The sequence below is a fragment of the Castor canadensis genome, chromosome X (genome assembly GCF_047511655.1).
Source record: "Castor canadensis chromosome X, mCasCan1.hap1v2, whole genome shotgun sequence".
Taxonomy (NCBI): domain Eukaryota; kingdom Metazoa; phylum Chordata; class Mammalia; order Rodentia; family Castoridae; genus Castor; species Castor canadensis.
Genome location: NC_133405.1, coordinates 42,040,325 through 42,064,339, shown reverse-complemented (window position 1 = coordinate 42,064,339; position 24,015 = coordinate 42,040,325). Strand labels below are relative to the sequence as shown.

General features: G+C 39.6%; 1 protein-coding gene across 3 annotated transcripts in view; it reads right to left on the bottom strand.

Annotated features, from left to right (window-relative positions):
• The window catches only part of Amot (angiomotin), a 65,010-nt gene that overhangs the window by 3,891 nt on the left and 37,104 nt on the right, over nucleotides 1–24,015 (bottom strand). For all 3 annotated transcript variants that reach the window (XM_074064133.1, XM_074064134.1, XM_074064135.1), the window contains 6 exons: nucleotides 22,841–22,986; nucleotides 10,514–10,663; nucleotides 9,487–9,677; nucleotides 3,094–3,216; nucleotides 2,059–2,291; nucleotides 143–880 (listed from right to left, as the gene is read on the bottom strand). In XM_074064133.1, the coding sequence (XP_073920234.1) occupies nucleotides 143–880; nucleotides 2,059–2,291; nucleotides 3,094–3,216; nucleotides 9,487–9,677; nucleotides 10,514–10,663; nucleotides 22,841–22,986 (1,581 nt within the window). The remainder of the gene's footprint in view (nucleotides 1–142; nucleotides 881–2,058; nucleotides 2,292–3,093; nucleotides 3,217–9,486; nucleotides 9,678–10,513; nucleotides 10,664–22,840; nucleotides 22,987–24,015) is intronic.

Sequence of the window (24,015 nt, the reverse complement as noted above, 5' to 3'; positions counted from 1 at the left end):
TCTTTCTTTCCTCGGCTAATCCCCTCTGAACATGAAAAACTCAGTCCAAATGACAAACTCTGCCTAAATAGCAGACACCAACAAATAGATCTGTATTTGAGAACAAACCCAAAAGCTACCTGATACACAGAATTATTATTACCTGTCTTGTCTAGATTGCAGGTCAAATTTGGTATAGACAAACAACGTGGTCCAGAACTGGTAGCTGGACTTGCAGGAGCCTCAGCCTGAGCCAAAGCTGGAGTTGGAGTTGGAGCTGGCGGAGGAGCCACAGCCAGAGCTGAAGTTGGTGCCTGAGTCTGAGCCGGAGCAGAAGCCTGAGCTGCTGCTGGAGCAGGAACGGGAACTGGAGCTGGAGCTGGAGCTGGAGCTGGAGTTGGAACCAGAGCTGGAGCAGCTGGAGCAACCTGAACAGAAGCAGCAGCGGCAGCAGTGGCAGGAACAGGAGCAACAGCAGGAGCAGCAGCAGCAGCAGATGCGGCAGCTGGAATCTGAGCAGCAGCAGCTGGAGCAACAGCAGTAGCAATAGCAGCAGCAGTTGCTGGAGATGGGGCAGCAGCAGCAGCAGCTGGAGCAGCAGCAGCAGCAACAGCAACTGGAGCAGCAGCTACCATGATTGTGGTGTTGGTGGCAGCAGTGGCAGTGCTGGTGGCAGCAGTGGCAGTGATGGCAGCAGCAGTGGCAGCAGCAGCAACTGGAGCAGGAACAGAGATGGGAGCAACAGCTGCAGTTTTGTTTGGTTCCGTTCCACGTTCGGTTTGGGTGCTGCAGTCTCGGCTACCTGTCTTGGCATGAGCCGAGAGCAGAGGAGTGGAAGGGGGCACAGGTGAGGGTGTGGATGGAACAGATTCAGCACGGTAGTCTCCACCCAGGAGAATACCTACAAATGAAGCAGGGAAAGATGTTAGAGAACAGTAGGTGATTTCAAACCAGATATCTGATAAGCTATTCTCTTTTGTAGTTCAGGAGAAATGTGAATGAGTCTAAATTCTTTATTTTTGCCTCCAGTGAACCTCTGGAGTCAGGTACCTCTCACCACAGATTAAAAAAAGATGCTTTTGGATTTAGAAGATTTCTTCTTGCCCTCATTATTCAATTCACAGCACCATGTATTAAACCTGTAAGTGTTCAGGGTATCTACTTTGATTTACTTTTTCAATGGTGGTTGAGTTTCATCAAGTTGTTAGAATTCTAGTCTGTTCCAGTTATAACCAACACTACACATTACCAAAGAGCTGAAAAGGGCCATGGGTGTGTGGGGGAAGTCTGTGGATACACTTGAGGGTCCTAATAATCATGTGATCAAAGGTTCAGACCATGATCAGGTTTACCAGAATGTTTACTCTAATTAAAGGACACTGCAAATGCCAGAGGATCAAGGAAGGTATTGAAAACAACAGAAAGAGCTAAAATATAAAAAATGTATTTAGTTTGCTTCCCCAAGCTCTAAAAATGTGCCTCATGTTGCTTCCCTAAGCTCTAAAAATGTGCCTCGTGTTATCTATCGTACTTCTGAGATTTTGATTAGAAGAGACAGAATGGATAGTAACGGAATGAAAAAATACATTCTGTTCTCATATTGGAACATTCTGGTAACTAAAACCTGCTACTCAACTCCATTTAGCTTAATGAGAACTCTGAGTCTTCCTATTGTAGAGGAGGAAGGAACACAGAAATGCTGGAATTAAAATTTTTTTCATGACATGAAATCTACGTGGACTTTGGACAAAGATTAGGCTCCCACATGACAAAGGCCAAATCTGAGAAGTTTTTAGATGAAATTGAGGTTATCTTCCATTCCACCCAAAAAGAACTCAGGATTCGTTTTTTTTTTTTTTTTTTTTTAGGATTTGGCCTCAAGTTGATGTTCTCAACCATGAAACCTCACAGTGTGGAGGAGCTCCTGGGTATGTAGTAGCCCCTCAGGAGGGAAAAATCCTAATCTGGTACATCTTCCTCTCTAGAAACTGGGCCACTGCTCCTTTTCCCTGCTGTGTGATGTACTTAGTAAGGTAAGGGCTTTCTTTAAACATGATTTTCCTTATTTACTATTATTACCTAGGCTGCCCTTCCAACTCTTGTCATCCCGCTTCTCCTCCATGATGGGGGTACCAGTCAGAGTGGATGTGTGGGAGAGCAAGCCTGACCCGGCATTGGAAATGGACATCAGAGACTTTGCTGGCCGCATGTTGGACAACTGCTCTGTCTTACTTGGTTCCTTCCGGGAGCGCTGCTGGAGCACTTTGATCATGGCATCTTTCTCAATAATCTGGGCATGGAGGGTCTTAATCCTAGAAATCAAGACAAAGAACATATAAAAACCTTGTTGCTACCTCTGGGTTCTGGTCTCACTGCCTATGTGGACCTGAGCTTCTATTACCTTTTTGACTAAGTGCTGTTCTGGTTAGTTCTGAATGGGAAGACAAAGGTCAGTGTGCTACAGTTTGAGTTTTGTTTTAAAAAAAACAAAACACATCCTTCTGCACATCCACGTGAATACAAAGGAATATCTAAGAACTGCTGCTTGTATTTTCTTAAGGTCAAAGTCAAGTGTTAGCAAAAACAAAGGCTGTATATGAAAGAAGCAACATAGCAGGTGCTGTTGTGAAGAAACTGAGTCAATGGAAACAATGTGTTTGGTGAGGTGAGGAGGTCTTCTATAAATGAACCAGAACCTTCAGGTAATAAGTAAATGATCCCACGTATCAGGTGCCCTAACTCCCAGTTTGAATGGATGTTCTTTTGCTAAGAAGTCTGAGTTGCCATACGATTGAGGTACAGAACCAGAAAGAATACTCCAATGTGAAAATGTCAACAATTCAGCTCTGGTACAGGTAGACAGAAAATAATTAGCAAAGGCAGAGTATAGCAGTCTTACTTGGAATTCTACAGTTAGCAAGAATGATCAAGGTAAAGGTAATCACATCTCAAATCTGAAGTAACAAGCTTGCAGGGATGAAGGGGTGGGGTGGGGAAGGCTATATGACCTGATTCTCCAGTTGAGAATAAAGGTACTTGTCCTTCACTACTGATCTATCTGTACTGATCTATACCAACTTCTTAGGTCCATCCAGGTCCACATTAACATTTTACCTGCCCTCCATGTCCAGGCAACGCTTATTGGCCATCAAGATTTCTTCCTCCTCCTTCTGGATACGAGCTTCTAGAGCTGTGTCATAGCTGGTGTTAGGAGAATGGTTGATGACTGTTGTATCCCTAGGGAGGAAAACAGCAGTGAAGATGATAGGCAGGCAGTAAATTTAATGAATGTCAAGGAGGTTTTTTTGTTGGAAAGTCTTTAAATAGGAATAGTTTGTTTCCTGGTGACTTACTGGTAAGACCCTCCAAAATAGTTATAGCTTTCAGGGTAGAAGAAGTTGTTGTCATGGACCTGGCTGACAAAGTCAGTAAGGGATTCTATGAAATGTGAACATGCTTCCCTTCAGAACTAGTCAGGCATCTTCCCCCACACCTTTTGGCAGATAGTCCCTTAAAGTTTTTAAATCATGACCAAGCAACAGGAATATGACTATATTGCACTTTATACCCATGACAGCCATGAAGGTCAAAGGCTAGACTTTGAAGGAAATCAGTGTGTACTTAGTAGCTTACTGTGTCAGATGAGTATCTGTAACTACAATGTGAGGGCTAGAAACAATAGAAACACCAACAGCTAAGAACAGGTAGAGCATGGAGAGTTGACAAAGAGGGCCTTTGACTCAGTATCACTCATTTCCTTATCTAAACTAGATCTGAACTATTCTAGCACCAAATCAGTGAGTTTACCCCAACGAAGTGATTGTACTCTTGCATAAGGGAACATCAAGTTTCATCTGAAAGTGTCTCAGGTCATTAACTCAAAGACCAAAAAAGTAAGGAAAAAACGTGTGTGCACGTGTCAGAGGGAGACAGAGAGAGACATATACAGAAAGAATGACAGAGATAAGGAGGGAAGAATACAGACAGGTTTTAGGATTGAGGAGCATACTGATGGAATTATACCAGTCACACAGAAAATCAAACAACAGCCTGAAGAACAATGAAGTGGTCGTGTTTTACTGTGCTTCCTACTCAAATGAGGAGATAGGGGAGAACTCTAGACACATTTTCTGCTGGCAGCTTGCTATGTTCTCTCAGCTTTGAGATTATGACCACTGAGAATGGGGGTGAAGTGGAAAGGGAATATGAGGTGGAAATTTTACATTAATGCTTGGAAAGTCTGGTGATCCTCTGCAAAACCACTGCTCATAGCTTACATGCAAAGTGGAAACCACTTACTAGAGGGGAGAAATAACTAAAGAGCAAGAAGAGAGGGGGATACAATGACTCATTTGCTAAATTCAAAATATCTTAACACCTGTGCTTCCTCCAGTACAATTCACTTGCTTATAGTCCTACTGGACATTGCAAGAAGAAACAGCACCGCATAGAGCTTGAGAGCAGGGCTCTGACTACACTCCAACACCTGAGTCAAGCAATACCCAGCTTCTTCAAGTACTCAACTACTAATGAACTTTCTGACCTCAGAAAATCAGTTACCTGCTCTAAGCCTCAGTTTCCTCAGTACCCATAATCAAAATGGGAACCGCAATTGTATCTTCATCTCATCATTGATAAAGTAAAATTATACGTAAAAAAAAAATTATACGTAAAAAAACATAAATACGTAAAATTATACGTAAAAGTAAAATTACACACCAGCAGGCACAGTAAAAGCACTTAACAAATCTATTTAATATTAAGACAGAACTGAATACATAAGAGGAGAATAACATATAAGACAACACAACTTGAAAGAACTGCAGCCATTGGCATAATCCTGGAGGCTATCCCTGCCCTACAGAGTGCCAATGTGAACTGATGGCTGAGACGTTAGAGCCAGGCTCTCAAAAATTGCATAGTGTCTATGGACATTGGGGGCTTGAACGTACAGTTTGTCACTGGGGGAACTACTGTTGGCCTACTGCCACTTTCATTGCATGAAAGACCATTTTTGGTACACAGGGCCTTGGCAGCTAATTGATATGGATACTGTGAACTCCTCAGGAATGGAGCTTGAAAATGTGGGGCACTTAGTGAATTCATACAGAGCTGCCAGGACAGCTCTGAGCATCAATCTTCCCACTGGAAGACTAGGTCTATGAAGCCAATGGATTTGGGAAAAGCAAGCAAGCACAGTGTTTAAAGAACAATTTCCAATTCTCTAAAACTATCCTGAAGAACATCAGGAGAGAGATGCTGGCTGCAGTCTGAAAACACAGCCTGCAAACCCTAAACCACATACTCCTCAATTTGATATCCCCCATCTCAAATTCTTAATTAAACAGTTTTTATCAGCACCGCCCCCCGACATCTTCTCTTTCCTTCTTTCTCTAATGACATTATCCCAATCACAATGCTCAAATTACTATTGAAAATGTCACCCATAACCACCTAATTAAAACACCTAGTGGCCATTTAAACTCCAAGTTCATCTTTTCCTATAGGCAGCAGCCTTTTGTTTCCATACTACATGAATTCTACAATAAGCAGAGCACTGTGTTTGAAGTCACTAGGAGACTGGAGACAGGGAAAAATGGAATAATCCCTGGCTATAGGAAGCTTGCAAGGGATAACAAAAAGTAAATAATTAACCACTGCAGAAAAGAGTTTGCACTTTATTCTAATAGGCATTGAAAATTACTAGAGCTTTTTGAGGGGAATGAAATGACCTGTCCCAGGCTTTAGGAAGATAAAATTATCTCTTGCTGAAATATGATGAAGGGATTAGAGGAGACACTGGAATGAGACCAGTCAGGGAAGTGATTGTAATAATCTCAGCAAGAGATAATGAAAACATGAACCAGTGAAGTGGCAAGGGAGATGAAAACAGACCATAGGAGGTACAATTAATAGAACTTGGAGGCTATTTCAATGTGGTATTAAAGAGAGGGAAGAATGAATGAGAATTTTGTTATTTCTAATTTGAATGATGGAATACTGCTCACTATCGTAGGAAACCAAGAGAAGATTTCTGGAAATCTTTGTGATGGCTTTTGATTTTAGGAACATTGGAGTAAAAGTGTCTTGAAGACAGTCATATGTTTAGAGAAAGATAACAACCAGTTTCACTAAATACAAAGCAATAAATTACATGGTTGATTGGGTGTGTTATCTTGTTGTCCTTTTGCTGCTCCTCAGAAATAAATTCACTGTTAGTGAGCTGAAACTCAAAATCTACATGGCCAAATTGGGTCTTCTGGGAATAAATAGGGACTCCACTTTGGTAGTGATTTCCCTTCATGTACATTAAGCAACTAGAAAGGCCTCCCTAGAGACACAACAACACGGAGCTTTAACGTAGGTAGTTTTTATTGTGATTATGTATAATATTTCCAATAAACCTCAAGTAGCTCACCTAACAGCTGATGATCCCCGTTTCACCTTTGAGCCACCATATCCAGGGAGGCAGCAGAGTACAGCAGTTAAGGTGAGAAAATATAGATTTAAATCCTAATTTTCGTGCTCTTTAGTAGGTGTGTGTCATCGTGGGACTTATTTAACTCCTTTGTTCCTCAGTTTCCTCCTTTGCAGAATGAATGGTAGTACTTACCTCAAATACTATGAGGGTAAGTAGTAAGTGCTCAAAAGAACACCGGGTATAATAAGCACTACCACATTTTTGATAAATAAAATAAATTCCACAGTATCCCTTTGAGTAGCAAAAATATTTTAAATATTTTATTTTGTTTTTATTTTTTGTTTGAATCGGATCTCACTATGTAACTTAGGTTGGCCTCAAACTCATGATCCTCCTGCCCCCACCTTCTGAGTGCTAGGATTACAAGTGGAAGCCACTACAACTGGCTCAAATATTAAATTTAAATAAGCCAAAAAGCATTGATTTATTCTGCTTTGCCTGACTGTCTGTTGGAACCCATGGGCTCTTCTGCCTTTCTATTTTATCTTTTATAACTACCATTTATGTCTCTCAAGAAGATGCCCTAATTGTGAAACTTGTCATTTGCCTGAGAGCTACCTGTGAGGTCTGGAATATTAAGTTTGTGATAGTAGCAGAATACACAGATACCAAACAGGCTATTAAAATGTGTCTCTAAAGTTAGGGCTTTAAGTTAATATTAGAATATCTCTTTCCCTTCTTTCTTTTTCTTTCCTTATTTCCTTTTCTTCTGCCCTTCTTCTCAAGTAAATTTTGAGCACTTTCCACATGCAGTCGATGTTCTAGGAACTTCAATATTGTTTTGAAAGTAAAGAAAATATAGAGCTTTTAACACGGAGGACAGAATCTTAATACCTGTATTTACGGATGACAGTAGGAAGACTAGAAAAAATAGAAAAGGAATGGAGAGAAATCTTCATGAAAGAGGCAGAAGAGCCCACAGAGTCTGAAATAAAGTTTTTTGAATGTTACTCCTAAATTTGCTTTCTTGTGAAGAAAGAAAAGAGGAAAAGGAAACCAATCTCCATGGCAAAGCATAAGAGGAAATATCTTTGTGAATACAGTATAATCCTAGAAATAGAAGAGCCTAGAGAAATCACCTAGTCCAAATCTCTCATTTTACAGGAATTTGAATCATTCTCTCTACCTCTCTATCTCTCCTGTGAGCTAGATTAGTATCGGGCAAAAAGGTACATTGTCCAGCTCTGGAATGTTTGCTAGTGGTAGGTGGTAGAGGGTGCTCCTAGTAGATGGGAATGGGCTGTGTTTTTTCATATTAAATAAAAAGAATGGCTATTTTGCTAAAAAATAGTGGTTACATGAAAACTGTTTATCTGGTAATTTAAAGGAGTGCAATTTAAATTGAAGTTCTCCTGATATTGCTCTCAAGAGAGGAAGGAAGGGAGGGAGGGAAAGGAGGAGGAGAGAGGGAGGGAGGGAAGGAAGGAAGAAAAGAAGGGAGAGAGGAAGATAGGAAGGGAGGGAGGTAGGAAGGAAGCACCTGGACTCCATGTTTGGAGTCAGTACCACGAACCCCTGCTTTCTAACACATTTTCATACTGTACAACCTTATAAGCTATATCATTCTAAACATCTGCCCAAAGATGACAAAATTACCCAGCATCTCTCTAGCACCCAATAATAACAATGCATTCAGTGTTAGGTTTTCATTAATATCTTCTGAACAAGTGCTGGGCACAAGTGTTTCCATGGGACCTCACAGGTTAAATTCTGCTTCAAATCTGCCTCTGAATCTTGTGTCCATCTTCTGGCATGGTTGGGGCTTCTTTGTACTCTACTACCACAGTGCCATGTTCTGAGTAGGCCCTCCTCAGAAAACAAATTCAGGGAAGCTTCAGTCAAAAATCAAGTCACAGGCAGCTTCAATCTATTAAAGGTATAAGGGATATCTAGGGTATGCTAATCACATTATTAGCGAGATGGAAGATGTTCTGGAGAATCAGGATTGGGTTAAGAAAGCACCAGTTCAGTTCTTAAACATTGATCTCCCTCTTCTGATTCAGCATAAGGACTCAAAAATAAATTTACCTATAGCTCCCTACATACACGCATATCCTAGCCCAAAGTCTGGTGAGTGCTTCTAGGCTCTGTTGGCTTATCACATTTGGGAGATTGATAAAAACAACACTGCTGCTTTTAATTACTTCCTGGAGAGAAACCTGTCTGGGTACAATATGCCATAGTCCACCTTTGATACCCAACTCCAGACTGAGTCTCTGACCATTATCACCTGATTTGAACTTAATTTTTTGTCTGCCTTCCTTCCTTCCTTCCCCCTCCCTCCCTCCCTCTTCTTCCTTCCTCCCTTCCTTCTTTCTTCCCTCCCTCCCTCCCTTCCTAGCTAATGGTTATAAACAGCAACACTATAAACTACATAAGAACAATTGTTTCCTCTAAGAGTTAATAATTAATTTTATAATATATAAAGGGAGACAAATAATAAACCAAAAATAGAACCCCTCCCACCACTTTCTCTCCTGTACCAGATGGAATGGGACTGCTTACATGAGATGAACTCAGGAATACAGAGAATGTGGTCTTAAAATATAGACTTTTTTAAAGGGCAGCAATGGATTCATGTTCAGCCCAGCCTTTGACATGCCCAGGATGAGCCAGAGCTATCAAATGGCAGCAGCCACTCTTGAGTGACATTTACTTTCTGAGTGGCATTTCTCTGGAGGGGCTTTCACTCCAGTCCTGGGGCTAAACAATGTGCACACATGGCTAAAAGGATTTATGGCTCTGGTTGAAGGAGGTGTGCAAATATTCAGTTGGTCCAATCTACAGTGTTCCAGCTCCTGATGCAAGCTCAACTATGATTCTAATGTAGTTCATAAGGGAACTTTTGTTTTCAAATCCTTGGCCCTCGGTCCCCACAGCCAGATGAAAGAAAATACATAGGAATAGAAATTGGAGAAAAATGGAGTAGTAAGAGAAACCAAACACTGAGAAACCTATGAATCAGTTATCTATCTGGTCTTCCCACTCATACTCTTCAAATAGTGGTCATCCCGCCAACTACTTACCTCTGGGCAGCTACAGTTGCAGCAGCATCCAGAGCAAAATGTCTCATCACGTTCTCCTCCAAGTACTTCTGCTCCCACTTTGTCATATCAGCTTCCAGGGCCAGAATCCTCTCCTCCTTCTCCCGCAGGAGCTCCATCAGTGCAGCAGCATTGTATTCTGAAACATTGGTGGGCTGAGAGTTGCCCTGGCGCTGTTAAGGGAGATACCAAGACTCCTAAGGTTATGAGAACAACTATGGTGTCTGAGTTCCACTTGACAGGCTTACTCTCCAAACTACTTTAGATTTTTTTTTTGGCAGTGCTGGGGATGGAACCCAAAGCCTGTGCATGCTGAGCAAGTGCTCTACCAGTGGGCTACATTTTGAAGCCTAGTTTAAATACTGATTCAGAAAGAAAGGGAATTCAGATATTTTCCTAAAGCTACAGGACTAGGGTTTGAATGTGAGACTCCTTTAATAAGGAAAACACCTGCTATATGACAGTGTCATGCTGCCCAGAAAGTAGATCAATAGAGTAAAATCTAGCATGCTTGCCTGCCAGCATGGTACACAAGGAAATGGGAATTTTAAAAATCTAGGACTTTATTCCTAACTTCCCCCTAATTTCTGTCATTTTAGGGGATTATGTAACCTTTTCTGGGTCTTGATTTCATCTCCACTAAACCCAAGGAATGATATGGCCAGAAGACTTCTTAAAGACTACTTCCCAATTCTAAGATGTCTAAGAGTCTATTTGTATAGCAGCTTCATCTCTTATAGGGTCTATTGTCTGGTTTATGTAAAAATAAAAGGTCCAAAATTCTAAATGTGTTAAGGATTTTTCTGGGAAAGGAAGCTAAGGAAGTAAGTACCCTTCATATTTACAGTGTAGAAGCAGCCTTGTGTAGGATCAGGCTGGGACAAAATTATAAAGTAAGTATGCATTTGTTGTGTTCCTGCAAAATGGCAACTTAAAAAAAAAAGCAACCAGGAATAATCTCTTTTCTCTCATTCTTTTATTTTTCTTTCTTTCCTTAAGCTCTCCATACCTGCTGGAGTCGGAGGGATTCCAGTTCCCTCTCCAGTCGTGTCCGGAGTCGGTGCTCCAGCTGCTCACGTTTCTCACATGCTGCCTGGAGCTGCACAAGGGCCTGCTGCATCTTCTCCACCTTATCTACATACACTTGCTTCTTTTTCAGCTGAAAATCCACATCGAGAGATTTGCAAGGGGAAGGAAAGGAAACGACAGAGTCATCTATGCAGCCCCCAAATCCAGTCTTATGTTTAGATTTCTTTCTGTCTCAGAGTCCAACTCTGAGGACAAAAGATGTGATGAGCAGCTGATTGCCTTTTATTTTTCATACAAACAATGTGAGAACAGATAGGAAATTAGGAGCCCCTCTTGAATCTCTTCCTCCTTTCCTATCTTTACATATTCCCAAAATATACTCCCCTTAGAACATTGCTTTAAAGGCAAGTTTTTCAGGTTTTTATCTATGAATATCCTTGCCTCTGCTATTCTTCACTCTAAATTGAAATATACTGGGGACAGGTATGTCTCATTTTAGCTGTTACAGTACAGTTCAAAAACTGGGAGAACGGGGGTGGGGTGGGGTGGCTCTCTAGGGACAAAGATTTAAGTTGGTATGAAAAGGAAGCCCACTTCATTTTATATGTGGTCTCCTTTCCAGATGGGAGAAAAAAGGTAGGCAACAGCTGAAGGTACAAGGAGGCCAGACCAATCTTTTTCAAGTTTGTCCCTGGTAATTCACTATGTAATCCAACACCGTTCTGCTGAAAAGTTTCTTCTGCTTTTTAACAGTAAAGCTGCCATGCAATGATTCAAATGTTTTTAGGCTCCTCATTGACCAGCACTGCTTTACTTGTTCTTTATGAAAAGGCCACAGATTACTTATGATTTCTATCTCATGAGCCAGAGTTGATGTGTTATCTCTCAACTTCTATCTTGGGACCTTCAAAGATCCCTAAAGACTCAAAATAAGCAACCAAATCTAAGACCAAGTGAATCAAACATGATTCTTCCTCTTTGCAAGGCTGTAAGTCATATCCCAAAAGTCAAAACAATTGGGAATAAGAATGTGAGTTCTTTGTACCCTTGTAACTTATAAGACAAATGCTGGCTCCATAGCAGTGAAGGAATGAGGAGGCTCACAGAGAGCCTTAAAGAAGATATACATATTCTGGATACCCAAGAAGATAGAGGAAAGGGCAACCTTAACAATCTTGCTAGCTAAAGGACAGATTCTATTTCTCACAGTCCTTGTGGGGTACACTTCAATGCTAATAAATCAACCAGTAGACTCTTTGTAAAGGAAAAATTCTTGCAGGTGGGCCCATCTGTCATTATTGCTCTCATGGAAGTCTATGGTTAAGGACCTTCATGGTTAAGATTAAGATTAAAAATGTTATTGATAACCTGTTTAAAAACAGACTCAAGAATTCAATTTTGACTTTTCAACAAATTCACAAGACCTTGAGCAAGACAGACAATTGCAATGTAAGAAGTTACTCACCCTATCAGCATTGCCCACAGCCATTTAGCTGGGGCCAAAACAACAGGATCAATCTGACTCTCCTGTTGCAGAAACCAGGTTAATTCATTCATGGTAAATCACTACTCTAGAATTTCCAGTCCAACACCACTGGCATGTAATGGTGGGGAAATACTTCTATTCTTAGAACTGCCTTTTCCCCCAAATTAGAATTTGATGAACTTTCTCTCGGTGGAAAGAAACTTACCTTATATTTTCCTATCAGACTTTTGGTATGCTTTGCTCAAGTGATTGAGAAACAAAAACTTTTTGATTTTTTTATACTTAACATTTCCTTTCATTCCAAGCCTTGTTCAATCTATCTTTGTAAACCAGCTGAGACAAGTTCTAAGCTTAGATGTGTTTATCCATTGGATATTTTCCTAGTAAATAAAACAAAAATCATCATATTCTTTCTCTCAATAAGTTTAAACCTTTCTTTCCTGAGGCATGTGACTATTTGTAATAACACTGGCTTAGGGCAACCAAAACTCTCAGGTCATGGACGCCTCTGCCTTCCTATTTACTAAGCTTTGAATAACTGAAGAGCAGGAAACATGCTCTATCCTTCGCTTTTGGGGGTTCTATAATCCTCAGGAGCTATTTAAAGTTGAATGCATTTATTTGTGAGTCACTCTGAAAACCCTAAGGGAGCAGTGCAATGTTAATGCAGAGAATGTTAACTATAATTACGAAGGCTTACAGTAGTTACACTTAAAGGTGATTAAACTTAGGTAGCATGCACTTCTTGCCTTGATGGTAAAACACTGCAATGTAAGCTCAGAAAACTGAAAAATAAGCAGTTCAGGGCCATGTAGATCTCTCCATGCCCTGCTTTTCTTGAAAAAATAAAACCTAAATATCCTAGGCAAAAGTACCCCCAGCAAGAGAAGTCACTCACCCAACCTCCTGGAAGGGAAAAGCAATAAAGGCCCAGGGAGTTCTCTGAATTGGCTGAAGATAGGCATGCAAGTCAGATAAATTCCACAAAGCAGGCCAAGAAACATCCCATTATGGTTTGTTACTGGGATAGTTTTCTCAAGGTAACAAACATAGTTCTCATACCTTCTATAGAAGAAAGACTACTGCTCACCCATAAACACCATGATCACCTAGCAAATGTTTGATCTCTAAATAAGCTAGGATAGAAAATAACTCTTGGGTGTACCAGTGCAAGATGTTATAGATGCAACTAACAAAGTCAGCCATCTTCTAAGTTATACACTCTCTGTTTTATAGGTCTCATCTACATATAGAAAGGGACAAAGATCTATATGGTGTAACTCTGCATTTTACATGCTTAAGTTTTACTTTCCTCATGATGAATCCCCTTTTCCTCTTTGCCTCTCCTCTATAAATTTATCTCTAGTGCTAAGTTCCTCAAATATTAGATTAGTAATTATAGCAGCTGGGTCCTCAACTTTACCCTTTCAATGCCATCAGAAATGTCATCGGTTCTTTTTTAGGTGAAAAGAGAAGCCATATAGTTTGAGTTCTGGCCTCAGACTGCCCAAGTCCAAATCCTGGCTCTCCCACTCACTTGGTATGCAACTTGAGGGAAGTTTCTCTGAGTCTCCTTTTCCATTTTCCACCTGAAGTTGCATTTACTCACTCATCAGTAACATGGACATGATCATAATGTGATACACCTCTATAAGGATTGGTGAGGTAACGCATGAAGTACTTAGTAGAGTATCTGGTACTAGAAGTACTCAGAGTTATTTTTCTCTTCTTTAGAGAAATAGTTAACACCCAGTCAGCCATGTTCCACTCCTCTTAACTTTGAACATTTATTCCAGATAGCATTAATGTATCTCACATTCTCTAAGTAACTTGAATGATCACATCACTGTTTAATTAAAATATAGCCATTCTCCCCCAGAAAGAGACACACACACACACACACACACACACACACACACACCCCACACCACACCCCCCAAAACTTTGCTTGTTGAAACTGTTCTAGGAATGGGGGGAGATAAAGGAGAATTATGGAGGGGATGAATTCAATTATGATATATTTGGCACATTGTAAGAACTTGTTTAAATGTCACAATGTACCCCTAACCCAGCATAACAATAATGTTTTTTAAATTTCTATTTGACAGAACAATGAAAGGTTAAGTGACAATGGAGAGATTTAGATTCTAGTCCTAGGTCTATCATTAATGGAAAGTTGCTTCCCTGTTCTCAGCCTCAGAGACTCCATTTGTTACAAAAAAAAGGGGGTGTTTCGGAAGTCAGTAAACCAAAATGGCCAGTGGCAGGCCAAATGAAGCCATGCCCATTGATTTACATAGTGTTGATAGCTGCCTTCTAGCCATAATGGCAGAGTACAGCTACAGCAGTTACAACAGAAACTGCATGACCCACAAAATTAAAACTTTTTACTATCTGGTCATTTACAGAAAAAAATTTTGCCAGACCCTGGAGGTTTTAAAATCATGTTCCATAGTCTTAGTATTTTGTACAGGAACTTAAGGGGCCACTATGGTAGATGATTTGAATCAAATAACTCCACTATTATGTATTTTATGCATTAGAGTTCTATATAAAACTTTGAATAAAAAGATTGCCATAGCTTTCTGTTGTGTGTATTCATATTCATTCATATTTGTACTGTCGGTCTTCCCACCTTAGCTCACTCCATCATCTTTTTGTTGCTTTGATACTGGATCTCACTATGTAGCCCAGGCTAGCCCCAAATTTGCAAACTTCCTGACTCAGCCTCCCCAGTGATTGGGAATACAGGCATGTACCACCATGACCAGCTAACTGCCATCTTTTCATAACTGATGTATCATTAAGGTTCAAAAATAACCTTTGGTGTTTCACTCCTCATTGCCTTTGGACAAAATATTCTTTCTTAGGAATACCTTGTCCCATGAGGCTTTAAGAAGTTTAAAAAAAGCAGAAAAAGCCCTGGGCTAGACAGATAATTTAAGGTGACTGGGGTGTGAACTCAGGGCTTCATGCTTGCTAGGCAGATACTCTACCAGTTGAGCCACATCTCTAGCCTAAGAGGACTTCTAAAGATCTTTGAACTCCCAGATAATTTATGATCCCAGAGTCCCATTTTTACCTTCTGCAGTAACCAATATCCAACAAGGCTAAGCAAAATGGGGTTCTAGAATTCTGTACAGACACATTTTGGAGGTACAAACAAAAAGTTTTATTTTAGTATACATACACACACACACACACACACACACACACACGCACATACAAGAAACAGGCCACATAATATGAATACTTATTCTCCATAAGATCCTAGATGATTTATTTTTCTATGTCATCAATATTCAAACAAGTGAAATTTCTAAAACCACAGTAGTGGCTCAGGTCTTCATGTGAAAAATGAGTGTTCAGAACCACAGATTAGTCACTTTGGGTTTCTAATCAAGACCCATATCCATGAGGCCCTAGAAGAAGTCATGTAAATCCATCATTTCAATCAAATTCCCCCTGGATATTCAGTGAATGGAATAATTCTATCCACTTAACTTTTCTTACAAAATGCCAATTTAAACAAAACTTCTCAAAGCCTCTCTTCCCTTGCTTTCCTCAAATCTATGTTCTTTCAGTATGGTACCCTAAACCATTCTTACTCTTTGCCTTGATCTTTACTTTGTATTAGCATATATTAATTGTACAAAGGGGTTTCACCATGGTATTTGCACATGTATATATTGGACTTTGATCAGATTAATCCCCTCTATTACTCTCTCTTTCCCCCATCCCAGTACCCTTCACATTTTTCAACAGCTTTCAGTGGGTTTTCCTTATGCCATCTTTATACATAGACACAATGCATTTTGAGACTGTTCAACCCCATCATTCTTTTGAGATCCACCTTCTCCCCCCACTCCACTCCTACTATACCACAAAAGGTCCAGTCAACTGGGTGTGATCCCTCCCCCCACCAGGGGACATTTAGCATTGTATAGAGACTTTTTTGTCACAGTCGGGGGTGGGTTGCTACTAGTAGATAGAAGCCAGGGATGCTGCTAAATATCCTATAATATACAGGACTGCCACCACCTCCTACCACCAACAAAGATTTGACTAGTCCCAAATGTCAGTAACGGTGAGGTTGAGAAATGTCGCTCAATACTTCAGCACTACTGGACATCTCCTTCATGCCACACTTCTAACAACTGCTTTTATTAGTAATTTAATGTTATTATAGTATCTTCAGTCACAGATCTCTAACTAACTCCAAGATTTCACACTCTGAAATTTCATATGCCTTAGGACTGCTTTCATATTTCCCACATATACCTTTTTTTTATATCATCATTTTCCCCATTTTTCTAGTCTCAGAATCTTGGAATTATTGCATTTCCCTCTTTCTTTTGTCCACCATATCCAATCAATCATTTTGTCTTAATTCTGACTAACATCTCTCATATTCTCTCATTCTCTTATCTTTTTGTATGCAACATAATTTAAAACCACTTATTTTATAACTAAATTATTAAAATAATAACCTAACATCTTTTAGATGTTCTCCCCTTATATACACATGTGTATGTGCACAATGCATACACAACTGGCCCATCTTATGCACAGTTGCTATAACAGAATATGAAGCAGCATATTATGGCACTGCATTATTTAAAAATAACAGCAGATAACCTACTGCTAGAACGCCATTCCATCAGTGTTTATTAGGTATCAACCATACTCAAGGCATTTTACACATCCTCTCCACTTCTTTAGAGAACAGAGCTGCTGTCTTAAATTCATATCTCAAACCACTTACTGTGTTTCAATTCATCATCCAATATATTGTCACACTGTCCCTCATTCAGTTTAGATATTTTTTTTTATGGTACTGGGGTTTGAACTCAGGTTCTCATGCTTGCTGGGCAAAAGCCCTACTGCTTGAGCCACTCCACCAGCCTCTTAGATGTGGCTCTTAAAATACTTTTATCCATGTTCTAGGTTCCTACTGCCTTAAAATTCTAACAGGTCGAACATGCAAATGATCAAACGTTGTATTAGTCTGATCATTTCTTTATCCCTTCTCACAAAAATCACTAAATTCTCCAAGAGCTTTTCATTGAATAATCCTACCTGACCTTGATTGTTGCTTTTCTCTATAGTTTCTCATCATGTATATACTATAATCAATCATTTTGTAATATTTTATTCATGTGTGGATTTTTCATTCATTCACCAGATATTTTTTGAATGCTCATTTTGTGCAAAGTCCTGTTCTATATCTGAGAGCATGAGTGATGTAGTGGGAAGCAAAGACAGAGTTCCTGTTCCATTGGAGGCCAGTATCCTTTAAAATCACTTTAGGGAAGGGCCCTACTATTTTCCTTGGTAGCTTTCCTAGGTTCTAGTTATAGCTCACTGGATACATCCTTGGTGACCAGATAATATTAAATAACTGAACTGTCACATGCAATGACAAAATGAGCATGCTGTAGTATAGCCAAAGCATTGCAAATATATTTAAAAAATAAACACACACCCTCATAAATGTATTTATTTTTCTTGGCCAAGCCCAGATAAAGGTTTCAAATTGTTCCTACTCAGGGTAAGTTTTCAAAAAGGAATCACGAAATTGGGAGAATGAACCTCTGGAAGGCGGCCTATTGAAGAACAAGACAAATACTCTTGAGCTCAATCATATTTTTCCATTGCACTTCTGCAATAATTTGAACCCATTCCCAAGCATTTGGCAGATCCCTTAACCCCCTTCTGACTCAGGAAAATCTGATCCCTGAAAATGAATACCACGTGATGGCATCTTTTCCTCCTTCCAACAACTGTGGGTGTCTTTCAAACTTATTTTTTAAAGGATGGCTATGCAAAAGTTACTTCTAGGGCTCCTCAAGCTAACCTCTTGTCTTAGTCATTTGCAAGGAAGTGAATTAATCATTAACTTTCCCATTTATTCACTGGTGGACAAAGAACATGGTTAGATACTTTCAGTTTTCTCCTAGATTTATCACTAACTGTACTGCCTCATGTCTGCACTTTAATTTCCTAATCTGTAAAAAGATGGTAATTCTTGCCAGGTTCCTAGGGAATATAATAATATATTTGTACATATTTTGAAGGTTAAAAGTTACAGATGGGTAGGTAGAGGGGGCAAACTTTTGATACAGGCTCGATGAACACCAACATATACAAACACTCCATCTGCTCAAGGACATTGAGGATAATAATACACAACCATGTCCAGTGCCTTCCTTATGTCTGATTTGCCTCTTCCTTCCTATTGTTCACAACTATAAACACTATTTCATAAATTTTACAAGTAGCAGGGTGCCAGTGGCTCATGCCTGTAATCCTAGCTACTCAGGAAGGAGAGATCAGGAGAACCACAATTTGAAGCCAACCCTGGCAAAAGGTTTGAGAGACCCTATCTTGGAAAAAACCCATCATAAAAAATGATTGGTGGAGTGGCTCAAGGTGTAGGCCCTTCAAACCACAGTACAGAAAAAAAATTTTTTTTCATAACTTTCTTTCCTCCTCTCTATCATACAACTAATTATGTACTGCTCCATGAAATTTAGCGATTTTAGTTTGATCTGATTTAGTCTTATCCAGGAGCCCCTGGCTCTAAGTAAGAGTTCACACTGAAGCAATTTTGTAACACTACCCTGGTATTAGCAAGCTGCCTCTGTCCATTGCCAAGAGGCTGTGGTGCAGTGGTGGATATTAAAAGAACTGAAGAGTAAAAAACAACCTTTAAAAACTTCCTACCTCAAGAATGGGGCTCATGATATAGAGACAACTAAAGAGAAATCCATAAGGCTTCCAATCTGGGAATTTAACAAGACAGAAATCATAGAAAAGACTGAGAGAATTGAGCTCAGAGAGGACACTCTATCTCTATTTGGTGTGGGGACATAATGTCTTTCTCTTTTAAACACATTTGATGAAGCTACACTTACTACAAAGAAAATACACTGCCATAGATATGAGAAACATCATCCTTTGATGAAATGCCCTCTAAATATATCAACAATTCATCAGCAGAATACCCAGGAAGATGCCTGGGTAGATACATACTATATCTGAATCCTATCAACCCTTTAAAGCACCCGATTCATATCCTCAGACTTCCATCCAAAACTACACTCCATCATAATAACCACTGTATAAATTTTATGTCCACCAACAAAGTCCTATTGCTGCTTTAAAATTATTTATGAGTATTGGACACACAAATGTTTGTACCTAAGACATATTCCTTTAATGCTGAAAAGAAGGGGACTGGTTCTGATACTTGGTGAATAGGTGTGGTAGCAGAAAATTATGCATCTTTAAAGCCTCAAAAAAGAAAAAAATAGAAAAGGCCAAATAAGTATCAAGGGATTCAGAAAGATGAAAAAATATCAGCCCTTTAAGAATTGTGGAAATGGAGTAAAACAAGATAGTCAGTTTTGGAGAATTGGGTGGAGTGGCAACAGGGCTTTGGAAAATGCACTGGATATTCCAATAAGAGCTATCAATGCAATGTGTAAATCACTACCAGCTACTGCAGTTCAGTAAAGTTTAACATTGGGCCCCTTCTTCCTGAATCTCTGTAAGGTTCAGTCTAGCCTAAAACCAAAGAACAAGGCTCACTAGCTTTTTCTGCCAGCCCTCCCACATTCTGCTCTATTGCTTCTTGTGCACTCTGCTCACTAAGCAGCCCACCCGCAGCATCTTCCCTCTTTGATCTTGCCAGGGCCATTTTCCCAGCATCTCTGAAACAATTACCCAAGTGATGGCTTCAACTCTGGATTCTCATAAGACTGCAGCCAGCCAGAAGCCTGGGCTGCCTTCAGCCTCGTGAGAGGATATGCCAGGCATCACTCACAACTCTCCAGTGAGGTTAAATTGGTAGGGGGTGGGGAGGCTCTCACTGAATGAAAAAATACCATGGCTGCTGTAGGACACAGAACTCTTTTGACTTGGAGTTTAATGAGCCTCCACTTCAATAGGACCTACGTGTCCCGCAAGATAAGGGCAAGAAGACAGAAAGGCACCATTACCTCGTCTGGCTGCCTGCCACACAGGCTGTAGACTGGTGTCAAGATTTGGATTATAGTGTTTCATGAAGAAAATGTTCCATCCATCCCCTCTCCCCAGCAAGATATCTCCCTGAACATCAGCGAAGCAGAGTCCTTGAAAGTATCTGCACTGAACTTGGAACAGGATGGAAGCTGTGATTTCAAGAGAAAAGTTTTCTGTGCACCTGGGGTAACATATCTGTGTAGAGTTCAGAGCACAGGGATTGTAGAAAACCTCAGGTCAGAGTCTCAATGGGATTAGAAAGATGGAATGAATTGCAGGGAATGCGTCTCAAAAAAGTCTTTCTAGAAAGGAAGACATAAATGAATGCAAGAGCCCTTGGACCATTAAAGAAGTTATATATCTTTCCTAGACAATGAAAACTAGTTACCTGAGTGACCCTGAACTTAAAGAAAACATGCCTCATACAAAAAACTTATTTTGAGAAAGTTCTCCTAATTATTACTACTAATTATTATTAAGTAGACTAGGCTGGTTTTCCCCAGAACTTTGAAGACCTGAGGTAAAAGAAAATTTCATAATGTCATTTCTGAGCCATAACTAAATTATGTTTTTCACGTGGCATAGGAAGATCATCCAGTATATCCGTCTGCCTTCAAACATTGCCTCCCTTGAGCCATCAACACCAGACAGAGGGACAGCTTGTCTACTTATGAATATACTCTTCTTGGAACTGAATACCACTCTGTAATCACAAAAAAAAAAATGTTGTAGCTGTTTTGTTGATATTCTGAATGCTTCTAAGTAAATACAAATTTTATTTTAAAAATGAATATACTCTTTTTGGTTTAGAAATGTTCACTGATTTTTGTGTAAAACCCTTACCAGATCTGTTCCAGAGTTATCAATACCTAACATTCCATATTTAGAGATTTTTTTTACCCCCAAATGACCAAGTCCTAAGAGGGATTGAGTCATAGCAGAAAAGCAAAGTTTTACTTATTAAGTCCTATGTTTAAAGATGAGAGAAGGGAAAGTTTTCCTTTTCATAGTATAGGGGAGACAGGATAAATACCACCCAGGAGCAAATCCAGTTCTGATATGCTGCTAAAACACAGTGAAAAATAAGAACTACTTTATTTTCTCTGAGACGTGATGTTGCAAGCCTTTATATACAAGAAGTGATCTGGATTCAGGAAGAGTCATGATACAGATACCAAGACCTGCCATGTGATCACCAGCAGTTACTACTTCTCAGCAGGTCTCTTAGTTTGCGTGTCTCTAAAAGAACACAATCTTACACTGGCTGTAATGTTCTCTGGAATCTTCTTGCAAAAATGAGGGAAGGGAATATATGAGGTATAGCAAAAGGCTATAGGATATTCTAAGCTCTCTAGACCCAGACATCAGGTAAATACAAGGCTTCCTCATTCTCCATGAAGCAACTCAGTTTATTTCTGAGACCCAAAATGATAAAGTAAGACATTATGAGCCTGATTTTATACAAACTTAAATTAACACTTACATAAATCAGGGTAAAGGATATCATAGATAACATGGCATTACTTGCTAGCAAAGTATGAACCCTGAACCCACAACCCAACTCCAACAAACTTTACAATAACCAAAGGAAAGCAGAGGAAATCTATGTCAAGAGACCTCCAGGACCTAGAACCATTCTTACTGTAGGAACAGGAAGCAGGCAATTACTGAAGGCAGGAAAGATACCTCACATAAAATAGCCAGAATACTATTTGGTCACTGACACTTTTACTCTGTCTCAGGTTTATAAGGCTTCCAACTTGTTATAATGGAGGCTATTATCTCCTTTAAAACAATTCAAATTTTAAAACAGAATTTAATGAGATGTAAGTTTTTTTTAACAAAAACTTTTTTCTAACAAAGTTACACTTTAGCATCAACATTTGCTGGCGTTTACCCATTCCCAGAAGTATGAAACATCTAAGAGTCAGTTGTACACATCCAAGATAAACTAATAAAAGTCCGGCAACAAAGTTCCCTGTAGATCACTTGAATACAGTTTAGTGTTGAATTGAGTAACATCTACATGGAGACCAGTCAGACACACGTTTAATCATATGATTAATAGTTTGGGGGTCCTTGCATTTGTCAAGAGAAGGCAACAATCCTTACACAGTAACTGATGAATTATCCCCCACCACATAGCTACATTGTAAAAAAGTAGTCTTTAAGCTGCAGCAACAATCTTGGCCAGTACTTTCACATGACATAAACTGTAAACTGGGTCTTATCTTGTCCCAGACTTCTATTCTTAAACCAATCTGCCAAATCCAATAGCAAAAGGTGTGGCCATAAAAATGCAAATTGGAAGTCAATGGAACTGACTTCCCACTGAGCATGGGGAGAAAAAGAGCATGCTAATTTCAAGACCCTTGGAGCGCTTCATGATATCCAAAATTATTTTCTAATTTTTGGAAAATAAAGCTTTTAAGCCCATAAAGGACAAGGATTACAGACATCTATATATAGATATCTGTCACAGGTTTAAGGCAGGGTTAAATATTAGTAAGAAGTTGGGAGTATGAAAGCAGTTACCTTATTACATGAATGAGCAAATGGAAATTGCCCTTTGACCCTGGTGATTTCCTATTCTAGAGTAAAAGAAAGGAACTTGCAGGGAAGAAAAATGAAATCAAAGTCCACTCACATCAAACACACTGCTACCAGAAGCAAAAGATGACACCTCCTTATTGAAAGACTGTCTAAGCTGCCAGTTCACCAAGATGGGAAGCCCAGTACCCTTGATTTCCCAGCTCTCCAAACCACAGGCTCACATGCTATCTGAGAAAACCATACCTCTTCTTCCAGCTTCACCACCTTGGCCTGGGCATTACTCAGTGCCTGGTCTCGGATTTCAATGTGTCTCCTTTGGTCCTCATTGGTAGAACGGGCAGTAGCCAGCTCTGCTTCCAGCTTCTCCTTTTCCCGTTGGCTTTCTTTATCTGTCAGGACATAAAATATCAATACTGCCATCCTGGAGCTGGCTCAAAGCCTTAAGTGAGCAAAACTGAAATATTGGATATATTACTTGACAGCCTACAGTTCTACCACACAGGGAAAAAAACCAGAATACCCAAGATCTAGTCTCTATCCACTGCCTCTACCACTAACTTGCTACATAAATTCAGAAAAGTCACCTAACAACAACTTAATGATTGTTCTGCAGAAGTAATGAGGAAGTAGAGGCAAAGTGTTATGAAAAGTATTAAGCATTATACAAGTATGTACATATATATATACACACATCTACATGCACATCAGAAAAGAAAGTGCATGCTCTAGTGCATGGAAGCAATGCTAGGAATCTCTCTGTATAGCTATCTTTATCCCAAACTAGCAAAAATGCTATGTTTTTCTTATTATCTCTTATGTTTTCTCTTCAACAAAATTGAAGAAGAGGGTGGATCAGGATCTGCCTGGAAGTGGGGGGTTGAGGGGGTGGGAGGGAAGGTGGCACAATGTATAAACATGTGAGTAAATGTAAAAACGATAAAAGGAGAAAGAAGAGTGTGTGCTAATCTCAATTATGTTTACTTAAAATGTTCTTGCATTGACAAAAGAACAACTGAGTCCAACAAAATTCTCCCCATGTTTTCCTCTTGACAGTATATTAAAAAGATTTAAAAGTGATTTTTCATATAATGGATGAAACCTCAAATCCCATCCTTTACATGTCAATGTGATTTTCTAACTGAGATCAAGCTACTCAACAACATGTACTCTCTAGGAAAAATCTGGTCTAACCTAACCCACTTTATCTCAGAATCTCCTTCTGTTAAGAACCCCAATGTCTTTAACAAGAGATTGAGATAAAACTGATAGACAAGCCATGCTCTTTCCTGCTCCTTCTCCTGTCAGAAATAGAACAGAGTTAGAGGGAAAACATCAGAATTGAAGGAACAGAGGAAGCTATTTCGCCTGAAAAAACTCTACTAAAGATTCTCCTTTACTGTGGAGTCAGCAGAGGTAAG